At 41.0% G+C, this 20,981-nt stretch overlaps 1 protein-coding gene across 5 annotated transcripts in view; it reads right to left on the minus strand.

Moving 5' to 3' along the window:
• The window catches only part of LOC146865911 (spindle assembly abnormal protein 6 homolog), a 516,535-nt gene that overhangs the window by 149,627 nt on the left and 345,927 nt on the right, over positions 1–20,981 (minus strand). For 2 of the 5 annotated variants that reach the window (XM_085632839.1, XM_085632840.1), the window contains exons 13-14: positions 11,659–11,795; positions 9,860–9,938 (exon numbers count right to left, since the gene is read on the minus strand). The exons of 1 other annotated variant lie outside the window; for it this stretch is intronic. In XM_085632839.1, coding sequence (XP_085488965.1) covers positions 9,870–9,938; positions 11,659–11,795 — 206 coding nt within the window. In that variant the 3' untranslated portion in view covers positions 9,860–9,869. The remainder of the gene's footprint in view (positions 1–9,859; positions 9,939–11,658; positions 11,796–20,981) is intronic. 2 more of the 5 variants (XM_085632837.1, XM_085632838.1) reach the window with 1 other exon arrangement.

The following is a 20,981-nucleotide window of genomic DNA, read 5'->3' on the forward strand; positions in this document are numbered from 1 at the left end:
CACCCGTGGCTCATGACGGAGTGGCTCCGTCATGAGCGCTGAAGGGGTTAAATGAAGCATTGTTTCTATATTCAGTTGGGACTTTTATTGGCATATGAGATGTATTGTTACAATGAAGTTAATAGTTATCACCTGGATCAAGATACAGATATAAAATACATACTTAGCATGAGTTTTGTAACAGAGTTTTAATTTTTGTTTTCATAACTGCTCAGGGATAATATCTGTGGTTTTGTATTGACTAAATTGTATACTTTTTCCAGAAATAGAGAGTTTATTTCCATTATTGTATATGTGTTTGTGATAAGGGGACACAGTTTGACATATCAATAGTGCAAATTCAGTTAGCCTGATATGAGAGGCTCAATACATCAATTGTGGAGATAATATACGGAACCTCTCCCAAGTAAAGTGCACTGTTCACACCAAATAAATAGCATGGTATGTAACTCCTAATTTGTTAGATACAACTTTGAGGATACTTTTAAAACAAACCATTTCTGGCATCAGCAATAGATATTAAAAATGTAAACGTATCTCTGACAAAAACTGTGCAATGTCCTATTGGCCCTCAGCACTTGAGAGGATATAAATTCACTTGCCTCCAAATTAATTTGGTTCATGAATACAGCCTACTCAAATGTGCTATCCTTATCAAGAATACATAATTGACAGTACAAGTCCTAACCCATAGAACCCTAGTGATTACATTGATATTTTCCTACACAGTCTACTGGTTCTTCCTTCTCTTGACCTTCATCATGTGGGCTTAATACCAGTTTTGGATCTTTCTTTGGCTCAATCATTATATGCATCCACCCCTGCAGGCTTCATTTCTTTCCTCAGTAGTAATTTTCTCCAAATATTCTACCACATGGTACACACATCCACACGATAGACAAGGCATGTCTACCATTAACCCAAAATAATGGATAACTCACTTTAGCTAAAGCAGCCCTGAAGAATGAGCTGGAGTTTCATTATTGAATGAAACACTGTTAACAATTCCCTTGTACTTTAGTCTTTAAACAATACAGCCTCTCCTTTCCCTTAAATGTCACAAACATGCCACAACTTAACACTATATGGGAGCTATGTTCATGAATTCACTACTTAAAGGAGCATCTCTACATTTTAGTAAGTTTCCTTATGTGTGTGTGTGTATTTATTATGATGAATACATTCATAGTGTATCATCTTTTACTGTAAAGGAGCTCAGATTAGGTTTTCCATCTTGCTTTGAGTTAGGAATAGTTATGACAATTGGTGGGGTTTACCAACAAATCTAATTTACAGACCTGTCTCATAGTGACCGGCACTTTGCCAATAGTTCATCTTGCATTAACCCCATGAGATAAGATAGCACTTTTATCTTAACCTCAAAACAAATTAATGCCCTCTGCAATTTATTTTCTCTAGGGTACCTCGTTAATCACAAGCTCAATCATATGATGCTCATCTACACCCTGAGGTCTCGATAAGATCCATTGGCAATGTCCTTCACTGCTTCTTCTCCTCTCTTACCAACAAACACCAGTTCATTTGCATGGGCACCACGAGGCTCCAGATGACCTTGATCACCTGCGGAGTTTCCCAGGGATAGATACTGCCCGTTCATCTTCAACTTCTGTATGGAGCCCTCTTTAGTACCAGAAGACAGTCGCATTCACCAATACACCAAGAGCACATACCTCTATTTCGAAACCTCCTCTGCCCTAAACATCCAATGCCTCAAAATACTGACTGCATCGTATCTGGACCTGGATGTCCAGTACCTAACTGAGCTCAACTCCACCAGACAGAATTTCTACTATTCACCAAGAACAAAGAGCAACAAATAGGGCAAACCTGGTTCAACAACATGAACACGGATGGATTTGAACCCCAAATTTCACCAATGTGTCAAGGCACATAGATTCAATCTAGACACTGAATGCAAGGGACACATCACAGAGAAGATTAGGATGGCCTGGTACCAGCTATCTCTAATGAAGAAAGTTAAACCATTTTTCGGAAAAAGAGACTTCTGAGAGTCTGTTAAAGGTCTGGTAGTCTTGCACCTTGAAAGTAGGAATACTTTCTTCCAGGCCTCCCAGACTCAACAATGGACACCCTTAAGTGCAATATACCTTGTTAAGTGGTCGATAAATTAAGACCATATCACCCCCACCCTGATAAACTGTACTGGCTCCCCCTGTCAGACCGGGGCATTTTTAAAACTAGGTGCACAGTCTACAAAGTCATCAGAACTGACTTTCCCGCCTATCAGGCTCACCATCTCCCAAGGAACTCTGCACACACGCACACAAACAGCCAGGACACCATCAAACAGGAAACAAAGATATGAGAAAAATAAAAACAATGCAAAATGCCTCCTCCATTTATACAGCCATTGTGGTGCTCATGATCTGGAACAGCATTGCTGTATCCATCAGGACTGCTCCATTCCTGCTCCAATTTAGAAATGACTTGAAGATGCATCTCTTCAAATTACAATACATCACAATGAAGTAATGCTCTATCTACAGTCCTAGCTTTCTGTCGAAGCACTGATTGGCTGTATCTTTGGCCCTGAACAGCACTCTGATGACTTATGGGTAGGTTTGCCCTATTCACATACCGCATATATATGGAAATATATACACGAAAATGGCCAAGAATTCATAGTGCACAGTAAAATCTATCTACACAGTATCAGTGAAGTTATTATTAAACTGTACACCTATCATGTTCAGCAATTATCATCTTTCCATGACGCAACAACACATGAGGTCCTTCATACAACATAATGAGATATCTTTACCACTGTGTGCTTTTTAAATACATGGTTCAAATCTCTTTCAAATGCCTCCCAACTCAATGTAACTACTTTGATTGTACACATTGTGTTGACACTAACTATGGTTCCATTATAAATTATGCTATTAAGTTCTTAAAAATGCTTTCTAGCAAGGCATTCCATAAATACCTAGGCATATGAATAAATAAACCATTTTTATAAGAGTGTTATCCAATTATAAAATTTCCACTCGGGACACAGAAATTCAAAGGTTGAAAATATATTGAGTAGCGCAAGTACCATGCTTCCCTTTCAGTTTATGGCAAGGAACAGACAATGTTAGAGATGGATAAAACTGATGAACTGAAAACTGCTAAAGATCTTGATAGATCAGACACACTTCTAACATGTCTTGATATGTGCTTAGTTCAATGGAAAATGATTTTATGTTTTTCGCTAGAAGGTTGAGTTGCTCCGTAGCTTACCCGGGGTCCATGGTACAGTGTATAACACTACTGATGTATTGGAACAACAGTGATTTGCCGCCGGACCTCCGGGTTGTCGGCCTCAAGGCTGTGTACAGGGTGATGAAACGTAATGAGAAATGTCATCTGGAGCCGGCCCGTGCGGTTGTAGGCGCGTAATGTATACCTGTGTCAAATGCTAATAAAGGTTTTGGAACTTTAAAAAAAAAAAAAAAAAAAAAAAAAAATGATTTTATGTTTTTAATGTTCATAGCATTTAAATTAGTTTATTTACTTGGCATTTCTGAAGAGAAGTTGTGAACCCCTCAAGGCACTTTTAGGGGAGAGCAGAAGGAAGAAGAGTTAAGATATACAATGTCTTACTTTACATGGCCTTGTGGTGTAAATTTTATAAAAAATGTGGTGGGTGTAAGCTGGTGAGATCTCAACCCTCTCTAGACCTAGAAGAGGCCAATAAATAGGATGCCAGAAAAGAGAGCACAAGAGCCATGGTATGTGCAGCCCACAGTTCTAGGGATAGTGCACAAGCCCTGCCTACACCACCACCCTGACCACACTCCAGAAACAGTATAACCTACATTTTAGCAAACTTTCTTTTTATCAGCATGCAAATGTGTGCATTATTCCAAACAAAATTGTATAAAGTGAACATCTCGCATAGTGCCTATTATTATTGGTGTGGATTGCCTACAGACTCTAGGGTTGTGTTACTCTCAACACAGTCATACAGTTAAGTCTCAGAGTTTTGTGTCTCCCAAGTCTCTCTTGCAGTAACCCAAATACATTGTCTATGGAGGAGCTACTAATGGAAGTGTAGAGATTGGAAAATGCAGATTAAAAGGGAAAATAGTTATTTACTCAGGTGTTTTAAGGAGTGGGAGTCTCACCTGCCAATAATGAGTTGCCTAGTAAGGATTGGTATAATTCCTAATGGAAAGGACTGCCACTGCATCAAGAACAGAGGAATTGTATAAGGCAGGAATGTGTTTGTTTTAAAAAAGACAATTATCCAGTCGGTCCAGGTTTGGTCATGGAGGGAGATGGAGATGTGCTCACAACCTTCTTACTTTACTTTCTATACAACCGGAAAGTGCAGATGGTTCCTAGTAAGTTATGGAGGAGAAGAGATCTATCCTGATAACACCCCTTTCTCCTTTCTCTTAAACAGGCATTGTTAGACCTAGCACCTTGGCGTGGGTCTCCCTTCCATTTTTCGCTGCTGCCTCATGTATTTTTGCTGGTGTTAGTTGCTCAAGGCACTGTGCCACTGCTGTCCAGTGCCACAGTGCAAGTGCTCCCTATTGTAAATTAATGTAAGATTTGTGATTCCATGATTGGTTGGTTTGGTTTACCTGTCAGACCCTAGTACAGTGCACCAGGAGTGCCCAGGGCTTGTAATCCAAATGCTGCTGGTGGGCTTGCAGCACTGGTTGTGCCACCCACAGAAGCAGCCTGTAAAAGTGTGTCTAAGGCCTGCCATTGCAGAGCCTGCATGCAGTCTGGTACTGTCATGCTGACTGGGCAAGTGTACCCACTTGCTAGTCCCTAAACCTTCCCTTTTCTTCATATCAAACACCCCTATTGTAGGCCCAAGGGCAGGGTGCATTGTAAGTATAAGGTAGGACATGCCCTGGTGTGTGTGGCATGTTCTAATGGTGAATTACAGCCATTTTCGTTTTTCACCATTGCAAGGCTACCTGTTCTCCATAGGCCAGAATGGGCAGTTTGGTTATTACATCTTCTAATCTTAACTGACTCAGAGAACATGGTAGAAATTCGAATTTAGTATGCCTGAACTCAGGATGATAAAATACATCGTTTAGTGAAGTTGGTTTTAACATTCTGTGTTTGAAAATGCCACTTTTAGAAAGTAGGAATTTTCTTGTCTAACCATTCAAACCTGCCTCTGCTAGGCTGTGTATTCCTTTGTCTGGTTTCTGTGAGTGACAGGGCTGGGGAATTCCAAGAGATAGGATGAGTCAGCCCAGTGGTGAATAGAGAGATCTGCATCTAGATGGGTGGGGGGGGAGTTGCACCTGGGACCTGAATAGGGCTGTGCCTTCCCTCCACAATGCTGGCTCCACCTCCTGGGGAGCGGCTGATGTCTCTGCCCTGCACAGTGAATGAAGAGAAGGAATCCTGTCAACAAAGTGCTGCAGGGCTGTACTTGCCTTCCACAATGCTGGCTCCACCTCCTGTGGGGCGTCTGACGTTTCAGCCCTACACTGTGAAAGGAAAGGAGAAGTCTGGTAAACAGATTGCTCAGGAATTGGTTTGGACTGGGCAAAGGCCCCTCTGCCCTCAGAGGACAAAGGATTTTGGGGTATAAGTATTGGGACTCTAATCCCAAGAATTTAGATCACTTTGGGAAAACAAGAAGAACCTCTGCTGAGGGAGGAACCAGAAGAAGCTGAGGAGGAAACTATCCCTGAACCTGGGGGATTGGCCTGCAGTGGTTGCCTTACTGCCAAAGAGAGGAGAAAGGAACATTGTGTGTACTTTTGCTCAACTTGTGAAGGATCTCCAAGGGCTTGGAAAAGTGCTTGCCTCCTGCTGAAGTCTCAGGAACAACAGACTTCACCCCCCAGCTCCTCAGAGTTCTTTGGAAGTGCCTGCTGCTGTTGTTGGGCCTTCTGAGGGACTGCGTGTCGCAAGGAGCTGGAAGCGCGACTCAAGAAGGAGAAGCGTGCCACCGCTGGAGCGGTTGTCGTCGCATCTCGTAAAATGTGCCACCGCTGCAGCATCGCATCGAGCGGAAGCATCTCGCATCATCCAGGAAGTGTCTCGCAATGCCGAAGAAGCGTGTCACCATTACAGTCATCGTAGCTGACGCATTGCACCGCATCAAGAGAAGAGTCTCGCATCGAGGAAGAAGCGTGTTGCCATCGCAGCCATCGTAGTTGTCGCATTGCACCGCATCAAGAAAAGCGCCTCGCATCCACAGAGAAGCGTGCCGCCGTCGGAGCTGCTGTCGTCGCATCGCGTAAAGGGATGTCGCCACTGCAACATCGCATCGAGCGGAAGCATCTCGGACAACGTCGGAGAAGAGTGTCGCTGCCAAGGCCGCTGTCGTCGCATCACATAAAGGGTGTCGCCGCTGCAGCTGAAGCATCGAGTCGAGTCTTCTCGCAACATCGGAGAAGCGTACCGCATCTGGAAGATCTTCACGTCTCATTTCTTTGCACCAAAAACGTAATCGCATCAAAATCGTTGCAACACTTTCGTTGCCCTGCATGTCGAATCTAAAAGGTACATTGACTTAAAGTGTCGCATTTAAGAAGTAAAGAGGACTAAGCAAAATTCTACCATCTAAAGTAACAGTATTGCGTATTTTTGTCGTTTAATGGTCTTGTGGTAAATCTATATAAAGAATACTTATTTTGGATATAAAACCTGTGTGGTGTCCATTGGTAGTGTTGTCACTTGATTACTGTAGGTGTTCACAAATGCTTTACACACTGCCTCTGAGATAAGCCTGTCTGCTCGTGCCAAGCTACCAAGGGGGTGAGCAGGGGTTATTTTAGGAGTGTACCCCCTTACCCTGACTAGAGGCGAGGGTCCCTATTTATCACAGTGCATACCTGTGCCAACTAGAGACCCCTAAGTCTAACAGGCATGTTTCGATGATTTTTTGGAAGGGAGTGAAGCGGGAGGTGTTCAGATGCTGGAGGCAGGCAGATGTATCCTAACATCTTTACGTTCTCTTTTACAGAGAGCATCACCACTGAAGGTTAGTCTCAGAGTTTCTGATTCATACAAAACTGTCATATCTTATGGATAATGTGCGTTTCAGGGTGCAGCCAACACATATGAATACATGTGAATGAGAAGAAATGCAATACTACGGTTTTTCTAGAAAACATACAACCAGATAGAAGAAGTCTCGAAATAGGAGATGAAACGCTAGTAACTTTCAGAGGGATTAAGTTTGTGCATAGGGAGATCTCCCTCCAAATCTTTTGTTTCTGGAGAAAAAACTGGTGTGAATGATCTTTCAGCATGCAGCATGTTGGTAGAGTATGATGATTTCCCTGGGGTACCCTTATATCTGGTAGTGATGGGTCTAGAATTTTTTTCTCAAGAAAGAAATGAAAGTGTTTTACCTGAATTAAATACTTCTGCTGGAATATGGGCCTTGGAGCTATATTGCCCGATATATAGACCGAAAATGTATAGAGGCAGCATTCGATTTGTTTAGAACATTTATGAAACATGCAGGAGGATGGTTTAATGGATTTCATAATTTCTGTCTAATCAATAACCCTGAACTCATTTCAGTTAGTTGAATTAAGTACAGAAAAGAATGTGACACAACAAACATAATGGTTGGATTGAAGGATAATACCAAATCATTAGGAAAGAAATTGAATAATTCTTATACACACTTTGAGGTTACAATTTGAGTATTGAGGCACTCACATCCTTAAAGTCTCAGAAAGCACAAACTATCCACCCTTTCCTTTAGCTTGACTTGGATTTGTTTGTTGGCCTTTAAGCCATGGCTTGCCTATATTATTAAGCAAGAAACAGGAGACCTGGAAGTCAGGTGTATTATTGGTCAAGTTGTGTTGCAGCACTGTGTATGTGCAGCATATGTGACGAGTTGGAGTGAAACTATGTACTGTCTGTATGTATTCTTTTGTAAATTGGATACCTGCAAACACTAGGTGGAATTCTACCTCATTATTATTTGTAAGGCCTTCTGGAAATGCTTGAAAAGGCTGAATGTAGCAAACTTACCTTTTCTACCTGAACACACTGGCTTTTTTTTGGCTTTTTCTGGACTCTATTTGTGATGGTATTGCAAAATACTGGTATTGGAAACGGCCTCTGGAGCTAGGAAATCCAAATGGTGGGACAAGAATGTTCCCCTTGATGGTATGCAAGTATGTAGCCATGCCCTGGCTGCTCTTCTTCAAGTATTTATGGTAGCTTGACTTTTCTCTTTGGACTTGGCATTACTCTAATCTAGTGTGCCTCTGACCATACATAGTCTAGGACCTGGAGGAGTTCACCCTCAGAGTGGTCAGAGAACTACTTTCCCTATCTTGTGGTTAGCACATAAAGCGGTGGTGGCAGTAGCTTTCCATGTTTTACGATCTCATATACCTCGTCCTCTTTTTATTTGTGCCAGGGAGAATGTTGACTACTGGCTTCTCTTCTGTAAAGTACTGCTATTATGTGAAAACCCAGAACCTTGCTCGAACATTCTATGACGTATGTTTAGTTTGTGTGCATATGCATTATAAGGACAGCTTTACCACACAGATGAAGTGTATTGTCTGCATTCCCGTGGAAGGCAACAATTCAGGCATGTAAGTAAATAGGATGGAGGTAGATCTACCTTTAGAAATTATATGTTCCTTGTTAGCAAGGTGCTGCTGATTAGTTCTTCTTCAGTGCTCCAATTTGGTCAATGGTACAAAATGGGTGGGACTGCAACTTGTTTTTCAAGGGGAGGAAATTTCTAGGTCAGGCCTGCCCTTTTTTCTATTTCTGTTTATTACTTCAGACATGCTGATGAAGGCTAGGTGCAGAAACCTCACTTCATTGTGCCCATGTTGTGGAAGCTCCAGTTTGAAGAAGCTCCAGTATAACCTGCTGGGAAAAGCATCACTTTACACACAGGCTGTTGCTGGGCCAGCAGCCTGAGAAGGACACTTGAAAGAGAACCATTCCAGTGGATTCACATTGCTAGTCTAGAAAAAATTTACAAAATAGGGATCAAAACCATCCCACTTGGTTTTAGGAGGGAGAGAAGGTAAGGAATGTAGAACTCACAATACAATTGTGATCAATTGTGATCAAGGGTACTACCCTGTATGTTGAATTTAATTGTGTAGTAGTGAATACTGCAGTGCAATTAAAAAGTGTGTTATTTTTCCAAAAGACAAGCAAAGGACTGGACAATTAAGTTATTGCATCTAATGATTGTTGAGTGTTGTATCCGTCCACCATGGCTGGGGCCCAATAGCCTCTGTCTGCCATGTGGCCCCCTGGGGTCAGGCTATCCAGTTTGAAGCTTTAGGCTCAAAACCAACAGCTTGAGCTGGAGCTTGAAAGTGACGTATCAGACATCAAATTACATTCCCTGGCTATAGGCTTCAACTTTGCCATACTGAATGTTTCTGACTTCCATTTCAGAGACGAAGTCAGAAAGTAAAAATGTGACCGTGATGACCCACTTGATGTATCCAACATTTCCTCCATTGCAGTCAGCCTGAAATAATGCCTAGGTACTGATTAGCTTAAACTGTTATCTTTCAATCATGCTTCTCTTTTTCCAAGCATTTTTCCCTTAAAACATTAACATTCATACCTGTGGCTTCTCTTGTCCATAAAGCTTTACAAAATTCATATTGTCGAATCTTGGTGTCATTTGTGCTCATTATATTTTCAAAATGTTTCTGCATTTGTTTGGGAATTTTATTTTATTAAGTCCTTTAGTTTAAAAATGATACAGCTTGAACTTAACATGCACTTCTCTATGGATTGCCTTCTGCTTTAACCCTTTGCTACGAGTAGTCGAGTAGAGATTCTCTCAGAATGGGTGTTGGCCTAATCAGATTGTGTTTAATAAGCTGGTAGAGATCACCTGTTCCAAATTAATAACCCATTGTTGGACTCTGCACTTGAAGAGATGGAGGTCTGCAAGGATCTTCAGAATTCCACATCTGCATTAATAATGTGACAGTATTAGAACCCCAATACACGATTCCCACCAACCACTCTGCTTGTATCCCCTGACATACACCCAACAACACACAATTGCATTGCAGTTTGGTTTACGCTATACAAGTCCACAAATACATAAACAGTAAGTATGAAAGCAGCTTTCTCTGTAACATACAAGGATTACAATTGTAAGCACTGAGCAAGAGCACGAAGGAAGGAATGCAAAATTCTTGCTCATGGCCATGCAGTCATACAAAGTTGGATACTCATCTCCTGCCTAGAAAATAAAAATAAAACCACACAACTAACATAAGCAAGGAAAAAATTAAAGAAATAAAGTTGATATTAAAGTAAGCTTGTATGTCACAATGCTAGACAGTGACTTTGGAGAAGAAAGGTAGAAATCCTCCACCTCAACGTGTTTATAATGGAAGGAAATAATGTGGATTAGCAGCTAAAGTGGTGAAAGGGGAAAAACAGACCAGTGTCTGAACACCAACACCAGCTTCCTCACTTAGACAAACATAGCTGAACTTAAATAAAGTAATTATGCTTTCGTTCCCTCATCTACCACAAACAGAAGTGCATAGTAATGGGTAAATATTGTAATCAAAATCCTAATTGCTAAAACCTTTATGTGCCTAGCAAATGTATCACTTGAACACATGTAAATAAGGTAGTATGCCAGTTCAGTTTCCAAGACAGCGGTACGTGATCTCACATAGTTGATCTGGTCCCAGGAAGCTTGTTTCCGGTCCAGGGAAGGCATGGCTTGGCAGTTCCGGCTGGACTGTTCCCATGAGGCACAGGGTCAGACTGATTTGCATATGGCCATGTCTGAACTGGGGTGGCAGAGTGGGCTAAAGAACGGTGATGGATCAAACCGAGATCTGTTGACTGGGTGTGAGTGTTTGATTGGTTCTGATGCTCCGTCCATCACCACCCCCTTTTGTACCGCTTTGTTCGCCATAAGTTGGCAGGGTATGCTCAGACGTGAGTCCCTTGCTCACTTTGCCACTGGATTCAAGCAAGCCTGGCTGAAGACGGCTGAAATGTCAGAAACCGGTCCTAGGAAGCTTGTTTCCGGTCCAGGGAAGGCATGGCTTGGCAGTTCGGGCTGGACTGTACCCATGAGGCACAGGGTCAGACTGATTTGCATATGGCCATGTCTGAACTGGGGTGGCAGAGTGGGCTAAAGAACGGTGATGGATCAAACCCAGATCTGTTGACTGGATGTGAGTGTTTGATTGGTTCTGATGCTCCGTCCATCACCACCCCCTTTTGTACCGCAGTTTCTATATATGGCATTTGAACAGAACAAAATGTTTCTGTCAATCAATAACTACCCGTGAAAACAGAACATTATTTATAAGCAGTACTTAAGGACGCTTATTCGACAATAACTGGAGTATTTAGCCTAGGGCAGTCTGAAATATGTTACCGCTCTTGCACACTTAGCAGGGTCTGTTTTACCAGCCGGACTGATTCCGATATTGTTTGCAGGTCATTCTGCAATCTGGTCATATTCTGGTTAAACTCACTGTGCATTCTCCTTTGCGCCCAATGCACTTCCGATGGGAGATACATTTCAATGATGGAAGAAACATATTTCAGGCACTTTAAATTCCATTGCTTTAACATCACACAGTTTGCTCTGTAAGGTTAGCAGTAATTGCCTGTATATTCGTTAGCCACCATTTTACAAAATGCACTTCTTACCAGACCATTCTGCATCCCTGCGAGGTTAGAGGGAGACGTGCTTGATTTAATGGAAGACGGTGCCTCACAATGACTGGGTACACCTTGCAAAGTTGCAATTTTATTCTCGTTCAACTGCTTATTTAACCACGAAATAACTGCAAAAAATAGATTAAGGTTACTAATATGGCTGAATATGTGACTGACACCAAGTAAGTCTCTGAGCTAGATTTGTAGTTATGTTTTATACCAAGCATCACAATGTATTTTGTACTCCGTTGTCATAGCAGTGCTCGTAAAGCACAATACACACATTTCAGGCAATTATATTATGTCCACTAAGGAATTTAAAAACACGTCACAAGACAAAATCAGCTTTTAATTCACAATGGCGTGATGTACATACAACGGTTAGAATTTGAGGTAATCTTAAAGATAACCATTCACAAATTTGTGTTTTTAATTTTTTTTATTTTAAGCTTGACAGCTTTGAAAAGTATAAGCAAAGGAACGTCTAAAATGAAATAGGCAAAAAACAAGAACCAGCATGACAGTAGAGCCACAAGTGGCACCACGCGCAACCTGATCCTCCATGACGGAAGTTCCAGAGTGGGGCTTTTAGCATCAGGAAAGGAGAGAGGCTAGAGACCGTCACCCAGCAGCTATCCTGTTTCTCCACTACCACTCATGGAAAGTAGTGCAACAGTGGGGAAACAATTTCGTGTAGGTGGATGTCCATTCAGATTAAACATGGCTAAACAAAATGATTTAGAAATAATTTTAATAGCATTGTTGCTTCATCTTGTATATTTCACTCTTTGACCGACTCCCTTTTGAATATACACTGGACAGGAGGAAGATTCTTACTCTCCTGTCAAAGAAAAGGGAGATCTGTCCTTCAACATGTTGGGCCAATATCAGGGCAGAAATTTGGAACCTAAGGAAGCCCTGGCAAATTTTGTCAAATCAGCCACCGTACGGTGCATAGCGAGTGAGCGCAGCAAAAGAGCCTGACCACTACAAAGAGGGTTTGGGGAGGGGTTCTCTCCTCAAGAAAGTTTTTGAAAAAAATTACAAAAACAGTGCTTTCTACAACACATTTTCATTATATATTCAATTCTATTAGCTTTTAGAGCACAGTAAATGATGACCTTACAGTGAACCAGGATACAGAATCTTGTTGTGATCCGTCAATGATTCCTTCACTATCACTCTCCAACAGTGTCCCTCATCTCTCCATAGCCACTCTCACATGTATGGAATTTGTTTAATGGTACCTCTCATACCAGTGTAAGGAGTCTGAGCACTTTACATCTCGGACACATACAGAGACAATGAATCCTACGTGTGCAAATCAGTGCTTAGAAAATGTTACATAAGACAAAAGGGAAAACAAGGTGTAGGATTTGCATGTCATCCATAGTGGTAGGCATTTATTTAAGAGTGCTTGGTCTGGAGAAGCACAAAGTCAGGATTCAAAATGTAATGCAGTGGCTGGATTTACTATTAAGTTTACTGGATTACGCAAACAAATCCATTTTAACAACATTAGGATAATGAAAGAATGGGGAAAACATAGCCTTTAAACCTGTACCATTAAGTTTGCATGCACCTCTTTGATGGCAGTTCATAGCTCACTGTGCTAGATTTATTACGATTGTAAGTTATAAATTGCAATTCACTAAAGGATCTCTGTGACAGAAGCAGTACCCACTGAGCTATGTACATTAAATACAGTTCTGTGATCTGTAAGGTACACTGTTGCAGGGATTCTGCTTATGCACAGAACTATGCACAGGAGACTAGGACCTCAGTGAATTGTGGTGTACCAAAAACTCACCTCAGAACGCAGAACCCCTTATCCGACCAGCATCAGTGTCCCATTCGTTATCCGAGTTTTATCTCGGCGGTCCCAATGTATAGACAACCCAGAACAAGCGACTTAGGGTATTCTCAGGAATGGTGGGAATCAGAAATACCTGTTCGTAATTATTCTCATATCGGTCCACAACAGAATAAACAGAGACACGGTAAAGTTTAAAGAGTTTATTTTATAAACCTCGTGTCCTAAGATGCAGTACTTTGGCTAACATAAGCAGACAAATGATTAAGATCAAAACCATCAGCATAGTTACAATACCATAGAAAATGAAAGGAGTAATCATAATAAGATGAAAGTGGATGTCAGCCACCTTCCTTTCGCTAGTAAACTAATATTATTATTATTAGACTAATAAAAGGTCTCTAGGCTTGAATGGGGAACCCCATACCGTAAATATCAGCTTAGTGGAATCACATCACAGGATCAGCTAGACTCTGCTCCTGGGAAAGCTCTTCTTCCGAATGTGTGCAAAACATGCAGCACTGCAATATTAAAAGCACTCGACTTTCAGGTATTTGCAGCTGCGTGCGTGTTATGGCTAAATAGTGGGCCGATCAACCTGAACCCAACAACATGCACCGTCTAGCGACCCAGACTATTTCTTTACACAATGTTCAGACCAAGGTCGCTGCTCACTGTTAGCGATGTGAACAACAGACAGTTCTCATGTGAAGCAAAGTCGAGCAAGCATTTCTCAATTAATAACATGTAACTACAGTGTCTTGTGCAAAAGCAGCAAGATGGCTTACTAACATCTAACGCGGTTGTGCTAACTTAGCATTGTACGTATATAGATAGCAGTCTTCACTACAACACATTCTTTGCAGCAGGAATATTAACCCTCTGCGCTACATTAGATCAGTCAAAACTACCAATAGACCAAACTCCAATCTCTCCAGCAGGAAGATAAACCACCAGAGATATCAATCTTGCCACTGTTACTGTTGCCTGAAAACTGCTGGGTTTACAAGGAGCTCTACAGTGAAAGTGAGAAGTGAGTCATTATGCTGGACAGTACTGCAGCATTTGTTTTCAGTATCCACACACTACTGCACAATCACCCCCCAGTAACAAAACCAGCCTCCCACCCCTCCTTCCTCCCAGGGTAATGCCTGATGCCCGGTACAGCCAATCTGGCCTTGGCCAAGACTGGGTAACCAGAGCAAGAGAAGCTAGCCTACTGACTTGAATCCTAAATCCTGTGGATTCCTTGGACAGCTGCATTTGATGATAATATGACAGACAAGATCTGCCTGCCAGGTAGAAGAGTTCTGGAGATGAGTAGGTTTTAAGTTTATAAAAATGACTGAAAGGAGGATGGGAAGAACTCCTACATGTGGTCACATTCTGAGAAATTTGCAATAAGTTGTGTCCAAATCGAGTAAAAGCCTCCTTATAAGCTGTCAAAACATTGTGGATATCTCAGCTGCTGAATTACAAGTTTGATGGGCTATAATCCACTCGCAATATGGCGGACAGGATATCCCCCACGTTTTGACAGTGTATCCAGTCTGTCAAACTCTAAATAAGGCACTGAGTTTGTAAAACGAGCTCTGAATATTTCAATAAATTAATTTATATAGTAATGCGTTTAACACTGAATTGCCATGACGTTTTAATAATTTGGCAGAAAAGGCTTTATAATTACCAAAGGCCAAAGGCCACCTAACAGCACATACAGGAGAATGATGCTGCTTGAGGTTACCCACTTCCAGTCCTACAAAATCTCACCAGTGGCACCTCCTGTAACTGTGACCCAGTCTTATGCTCATTACGCCTTTCTTAGTTTCTCACTGAATAACTGCCCACAGATCCTGCAAGAACTTACAAATATCTGAAAGAGAGGAATTGTTAGAAGAAAAGACAAGGAGATCTGGAGATCTCACTTCAGACCTCAGCAACCAAACTGCACACAATTCATTCTGGAGATTTTATTGTTTTCAAGATTTCTCTCTTCATCAGGGTTTCCACCTTAGCATATTTGAAACCATGGAAACCTGGTCTCATACAGTCTACAGTCTTGACTCTCTGTACTGATCTTTGCTCCTTAGAGAAGCTTGAGTGCAGACTCATTTCCTTACTTTAACACAGAGCAATATACCACCACATTCAGATTTTGCTTTATCCAACCTGCATCCTAGATCCCACCGAAAATCTTATGAGGGGAGTTACTTATTTTTTTCATGTACTCACAGGATAAAAACGTTCCTACTGACTTCCATATTAATTACTGTCCAAAATGACTTTTTTTCTGGAATCGGGGAACTTATTTTTAGGTCTGCTCCACATCACAGCTGTGTGCTAGAACATTTGTCTCTACTCTCCTGAAATAAATTAGGCATACAGAGTGTTTCAGAGTAAACAGCTCTCTCCTCATGCTATTACCTATTTGGTGCCCAATTGCGCCATTTAGGAGGACTTTTCGTTGCATATCACGAGGGACTATTTTATATCTGAACACGATGTTTGAAAAATTCGGTTAACTACACCGTTACAGCACACCAGAGGATTACCAACCATGACATGGCATAACAGGCCTGGTACTGCACTACCACTCAGTCACCATACCGCCACCACATACTACTGCACAGCACATTACCACCATACTACTAGCTTAACACCACAGCTTACTACTCCATTGCCTTCTCTCTTCCCACTACTCCCACACAAACACTCCACTGCTGTACCTTCTTACAAAACTTCAAAAATGAATGCAGCACACTATTAGCCATCGGATGACTCTGCTGCACACTACTACTCTGCTACCATTACGAAACACGACAAATACCACCTGACAGTACCTTGCAAGCACCAGCCACCATTACATTACTGCACTCTAGCAACTAAAATACAACCACACATCCAGCCAACAATGCAAAATGTCAACAACACAACATTTACAAAATATAGCCACAAACCAGATAGCACTACAACACAATACTGCACACGAAATAGTCACCACAAAAAATAACAGTATCATAACATAACACAACTGAACCACCATAACATTAAACAACCCAAGAACACAATATACACAGCAAATAGCGGAACACAACAGCACTATGCACAGACAACACAATAACAATAGGATACAGCACCAAACAACATAAGTACACACAATAATGAAACATGCACAATAACAATACAACACCTAAGGCAACACAATCACAATATAACATCAGAAAAAGCGAAACACAAGAGCACAGCAGCTCCATCAACACACTGACAACTACACAAAATACCACAACACACCAATAACAAAGCAACTCAAGGCAACAAGAATCAAACAAATTTAATAGCACAGCCAAACAACAATACATACGCGATAGAAGACAAGGTCAGCAAAAGACAACAATAGCTGCAGAATTCTACATTACACTAGCAACACAATAATAGCTCAGAACACACACCCACTTGAATAATAACACAACAAAACAGCACAAAAATACAAAAAAACCCTAGCTACACATAACAGAGTAACTGAAACAGAACATAGTAACAAAATAGCTTGACACAATGATACTTCTCTACAAAATCAACACAAAAGCAAAATATCACAAGAACAAAACTATTACATAATACCAATAACACGACAGCAGACAACACAAAATAGCAAAACACAAGAAGGCAACTAGTTTGTATGTGTCTGTTGTTGTGTTGTATTTTGTGCTGTTTTATATTGTTATTAACCAGCAGTTGTATTTGTGTTGTGTAGTGGTGTGTTGATATTGTAATGTGTTGTAAGACTGCTCTGTTGTATGGCGTTGATGGTGATGTGTTGATGTGTTACTGTTACAGCTTCAACTGGGAGTTCTTGGGCATTTTTAAAAGGCATAATAAATCATTACCCATGTGTTGGAATGACTAGTCAGGAGCTTTTAACCGTTTGTGTTTAGGAAGGTGAAGCATTTACTACGCACAGGTATGTGGTTGCTACAGAAAGTTAATGTGATGGTGGTTTGCATTTGTTATGCGTTTTTGATGCACTACACATAATTCTTAGATGCATAGGTTGCTGAATTTGACAGATTAGATGGGTATCATTATAGGCATATTGTGAACATGTGTAACATGATTATGTGGCCACCAATAGTATAATGCAGGCCCTGGCATAATGGTGCAAGTTATTTGCATACGGTGGCCACCCATAACATGATGATCCCCATTTCAGGCATAATGGCGACCCTTGCATCACAATAGCTATTCCTGGTATGAGGATGATAACGGTTGACATAATGTGGTCAGCCATATGTTTGTGCCTAGCACAAGCAGAATGCTGGTGATTTCAAAATGGAACCATTTGTCAACCTAATATTGACACCAATATCAAAACGGTGGGCACTCATGTGAAATGCTTACACTGACATATTGGTGGTAATTCTTAGAGTTTTAATAAAAACTGCTTCTTCTAAGGGTTTGGCTTATTAGATTGGTGTAACCAGCCTGCTCCCATCTATGAACTCACTCATTAACCCAGCCATTCAAACATCCATCTACTCACTAATTAATAATCCTTGCATGGAGTCATTCATTCATCTTTGCACCCACTCATCTACCTAAGTGTTTACACACTCTCACTTTGACCAATTAACCACCAAAATGTGTCAATCATTGAAGAAGTAATTTCACTTACCAAATAGCCAAACCTTTTGGCTTTGCTGGTGACTGTAACCTTTTCTGTGCTTCTTTCCTCATCCATACTGTTTGTGGTATTAGTTAATACAGTTTTAATTTCTTCATATGAAATCTTGGCTGGACCAATATGTTCCAGATCTTCAAAATATTTTACTGTTTTGAATTACTATTTCCGTGAACCTTTTTGTGAGTAATTTAGCTCTGCAAAGCCAAGAAAATGTGACCCAGAGGATATCAATTTTTGAAACCTTGATTGTCCTCTATGTCTTCTTGATCACGTAGTTGTGAGAGTTTAGCCACTGTAGGTCTAAAAGTCTTTGGGTAATCTTTACCCTTTATTTATTTTTTCAGATTTATATAGCAAGAACTGGACCCAAAGATATTAGAGCGCTTTTAATGAGCACCAGTTATGTTACACAAGGACACACTTTTTTTTGGTAGGCACAGGGAGATAAACTGGCACATGCATCAACAATGCCATTTGCTATTCCTTAATAGCGAAAATTAAGGATTCGCTAATAAGGAATAGCAAAAGGCTATGCATGTAGAAATCGCTTACAAAATAGTGATTTCTAAACATTCCTTAATTGCTACTCGCAAATTGCGAGTCGCAATTAAGGAATACCTCCCCATTTATTCCTATGGGCCTAGAGGCCCATAGGAATGAATGGGAAGACTTTCTCAATTTGCGATTCTCAATTAGAGAATCGCAAATTGCTCATGCAATTTCGAGGGTGCCAGGGTGTCAAAAGGACACCCTGTTGCACCCCTGAAATCTGCATATGAGTACATATTGCACACACACATGCCCCAAGGTCATGTGTGTGTGTAAAATGGAACTTTGAAAAATGCACTTTAGTGCACTTTTCAAAGTTTTTGCAAATTACCATGAAGTTCAACTTCATGGTAATTTGCTCCCCCTATTAGCGAAATCGCTGATTTTTTAACTTTAATGCATTGCATTTAAGGAATCTCAATTTGGGATTCCTTAAATGCAATCGCAATTTAAGGAATCGCTATTTAGAGATTCCTTAAATTGCGATTTTTGCATTTGGGATGATGCATCCCAAATGCAAAAATACAGGTCGCAAAGGGGCAGATTCTGCTAATCTGCCCGTTTGCGACCAGTTTTCTCGTTGATGCATGTGGCCCATAGTGATTTGCCCGGAATCACCGGAAGGTGAGCCGACGCCGAGGCTCAAACCTGGTTCCCCAGCTCCAAATTCAGCATCTCTAGCCATGAGACCACATCCTCTCCCCTTAGATGACGATAAGGTGTTTTCTCCCTCTCCTTCATAGATACACTGACTTGATGCTACCTATATGGTTGGAATCAGTTGCGTTACTACCTGAACATGAATAATGCTTTATCATGATACGTTTGTTTAAAAGGAGTCTCGTGTGCAGTATTTCCTAGGAATATATCTCTTTACATCGCGGGTTTTACTTCGCAATGCAAACACAACGCACTACCTTTACAATGCAAGTCGTTACAACGACATGTGCTAGATGGCATGCTAGACTTGGGAATAGTATGATTTACTATTCCAACCCCAGTGTGTGCAACGCTAGGGAAAGTGTTGGAATAGTAAATCATACTATTCCTTATCCTAAAACGCCATCTAGCGCAAGTCGTTGTAACGACTTGCGTTGTAAAGGTAGTGCGTTTTCACAACGTGGTCTTTGGAATGACCGCGTTGTGTTTGCATCGCGGAGTAAAATCTGCAATGTAAACGTTGTTTCCCATTTCCTAGTGCCCTGCCTTTAAAGATGGTTATTCACTCCCTGTCAGCAGGATACCATGCTTGCAGATTATATGCATTTTTTTTTAACAGCAAATGATTTCTGAGGGTTGTAGCCTTTGTCTGATTCCTGTACTAACACGCCAGTTAATAATAATCTCGATGAGAAACACAAAAGACGGAAACCACCAGGCGGTTGTGCATTAATGCAATTTTGCAAAACGAAACTGACCACAAACAAGAGTTTGCTGCTCTATGCGGCGTACGTTAGTGAAAAATTGCCTGGCACTGGCACAAAAAACCTACTACACCGATGCAGTCTGTTTGTGCTTCGCCAGATGAATGGAAGTGAACTGTGCGCCTACTGCCGGAGCTCATTTTTCGTAGTTCAGTTCTCTAGAGTCCAATATCTTTCCTTGTCAGGTGGACTCTTTGCACTTGGATGCTAAACGCATTCACTCGCCTTTATTACCACTTCATCGTACTCAGTAAGTTTTCAAATGTTAAACACTGGGAAAACATAAAACGCCATTTAAGTATCAAGATATTCTCAATCTCTTCCTGGTGGTTTACATAACACATTTTTCTTTTACACTAGTTACAAGAAGCCTTTTTATTGGGAACATTACACCACATATCAAATATCTTTAAAGGACTATTTCCCTGAAGACAAAATACAATGGCTTGAAAAAGCGCAAGATTTGCGTTCAGTCATTCCTTTCTTCATTGGGCGTGGTTAGATGTCAGTGTGCCTTCACATTTTACTGAAGGCCTACTCGGTCAGTACGCTGACAAAGTCACATAAATGAAAGAGTAATCTCATGTTCTACTGTGAAAGCTCGCTGAAACGTAACCCCGAACAAAACGAGGTTTTTACGCTTGGGAGGCCTAATGGATCGGCATTTTCTAAATGCTAACATACATTTAATTACAACCAATCGTAGTAAAAATACTAAAAATACATTTAAGAAAAAGAAATAAAGGGCCCAGACATTTGTCGATGCACTTACATTAATTAATTGCACATAGCGCCAATATACTCTTAATGAGCACTGGAAAGTGCTCGAAACGCGTTACCAAAAGAC

This window comes from Triturus cristatus, chromosome 2_1 (assembly GCF_964204655.1).
Source record: "Triturus cristatus chromosome 2_1, aTriCri1.1, whole genome shotgun sequence".
NCBI classification, from domain to species: Eukaryota; Metazoa; Chordata; class Amphibia; order Caudata; family Salamandridae; genus Triturus; species Triturus cristatus.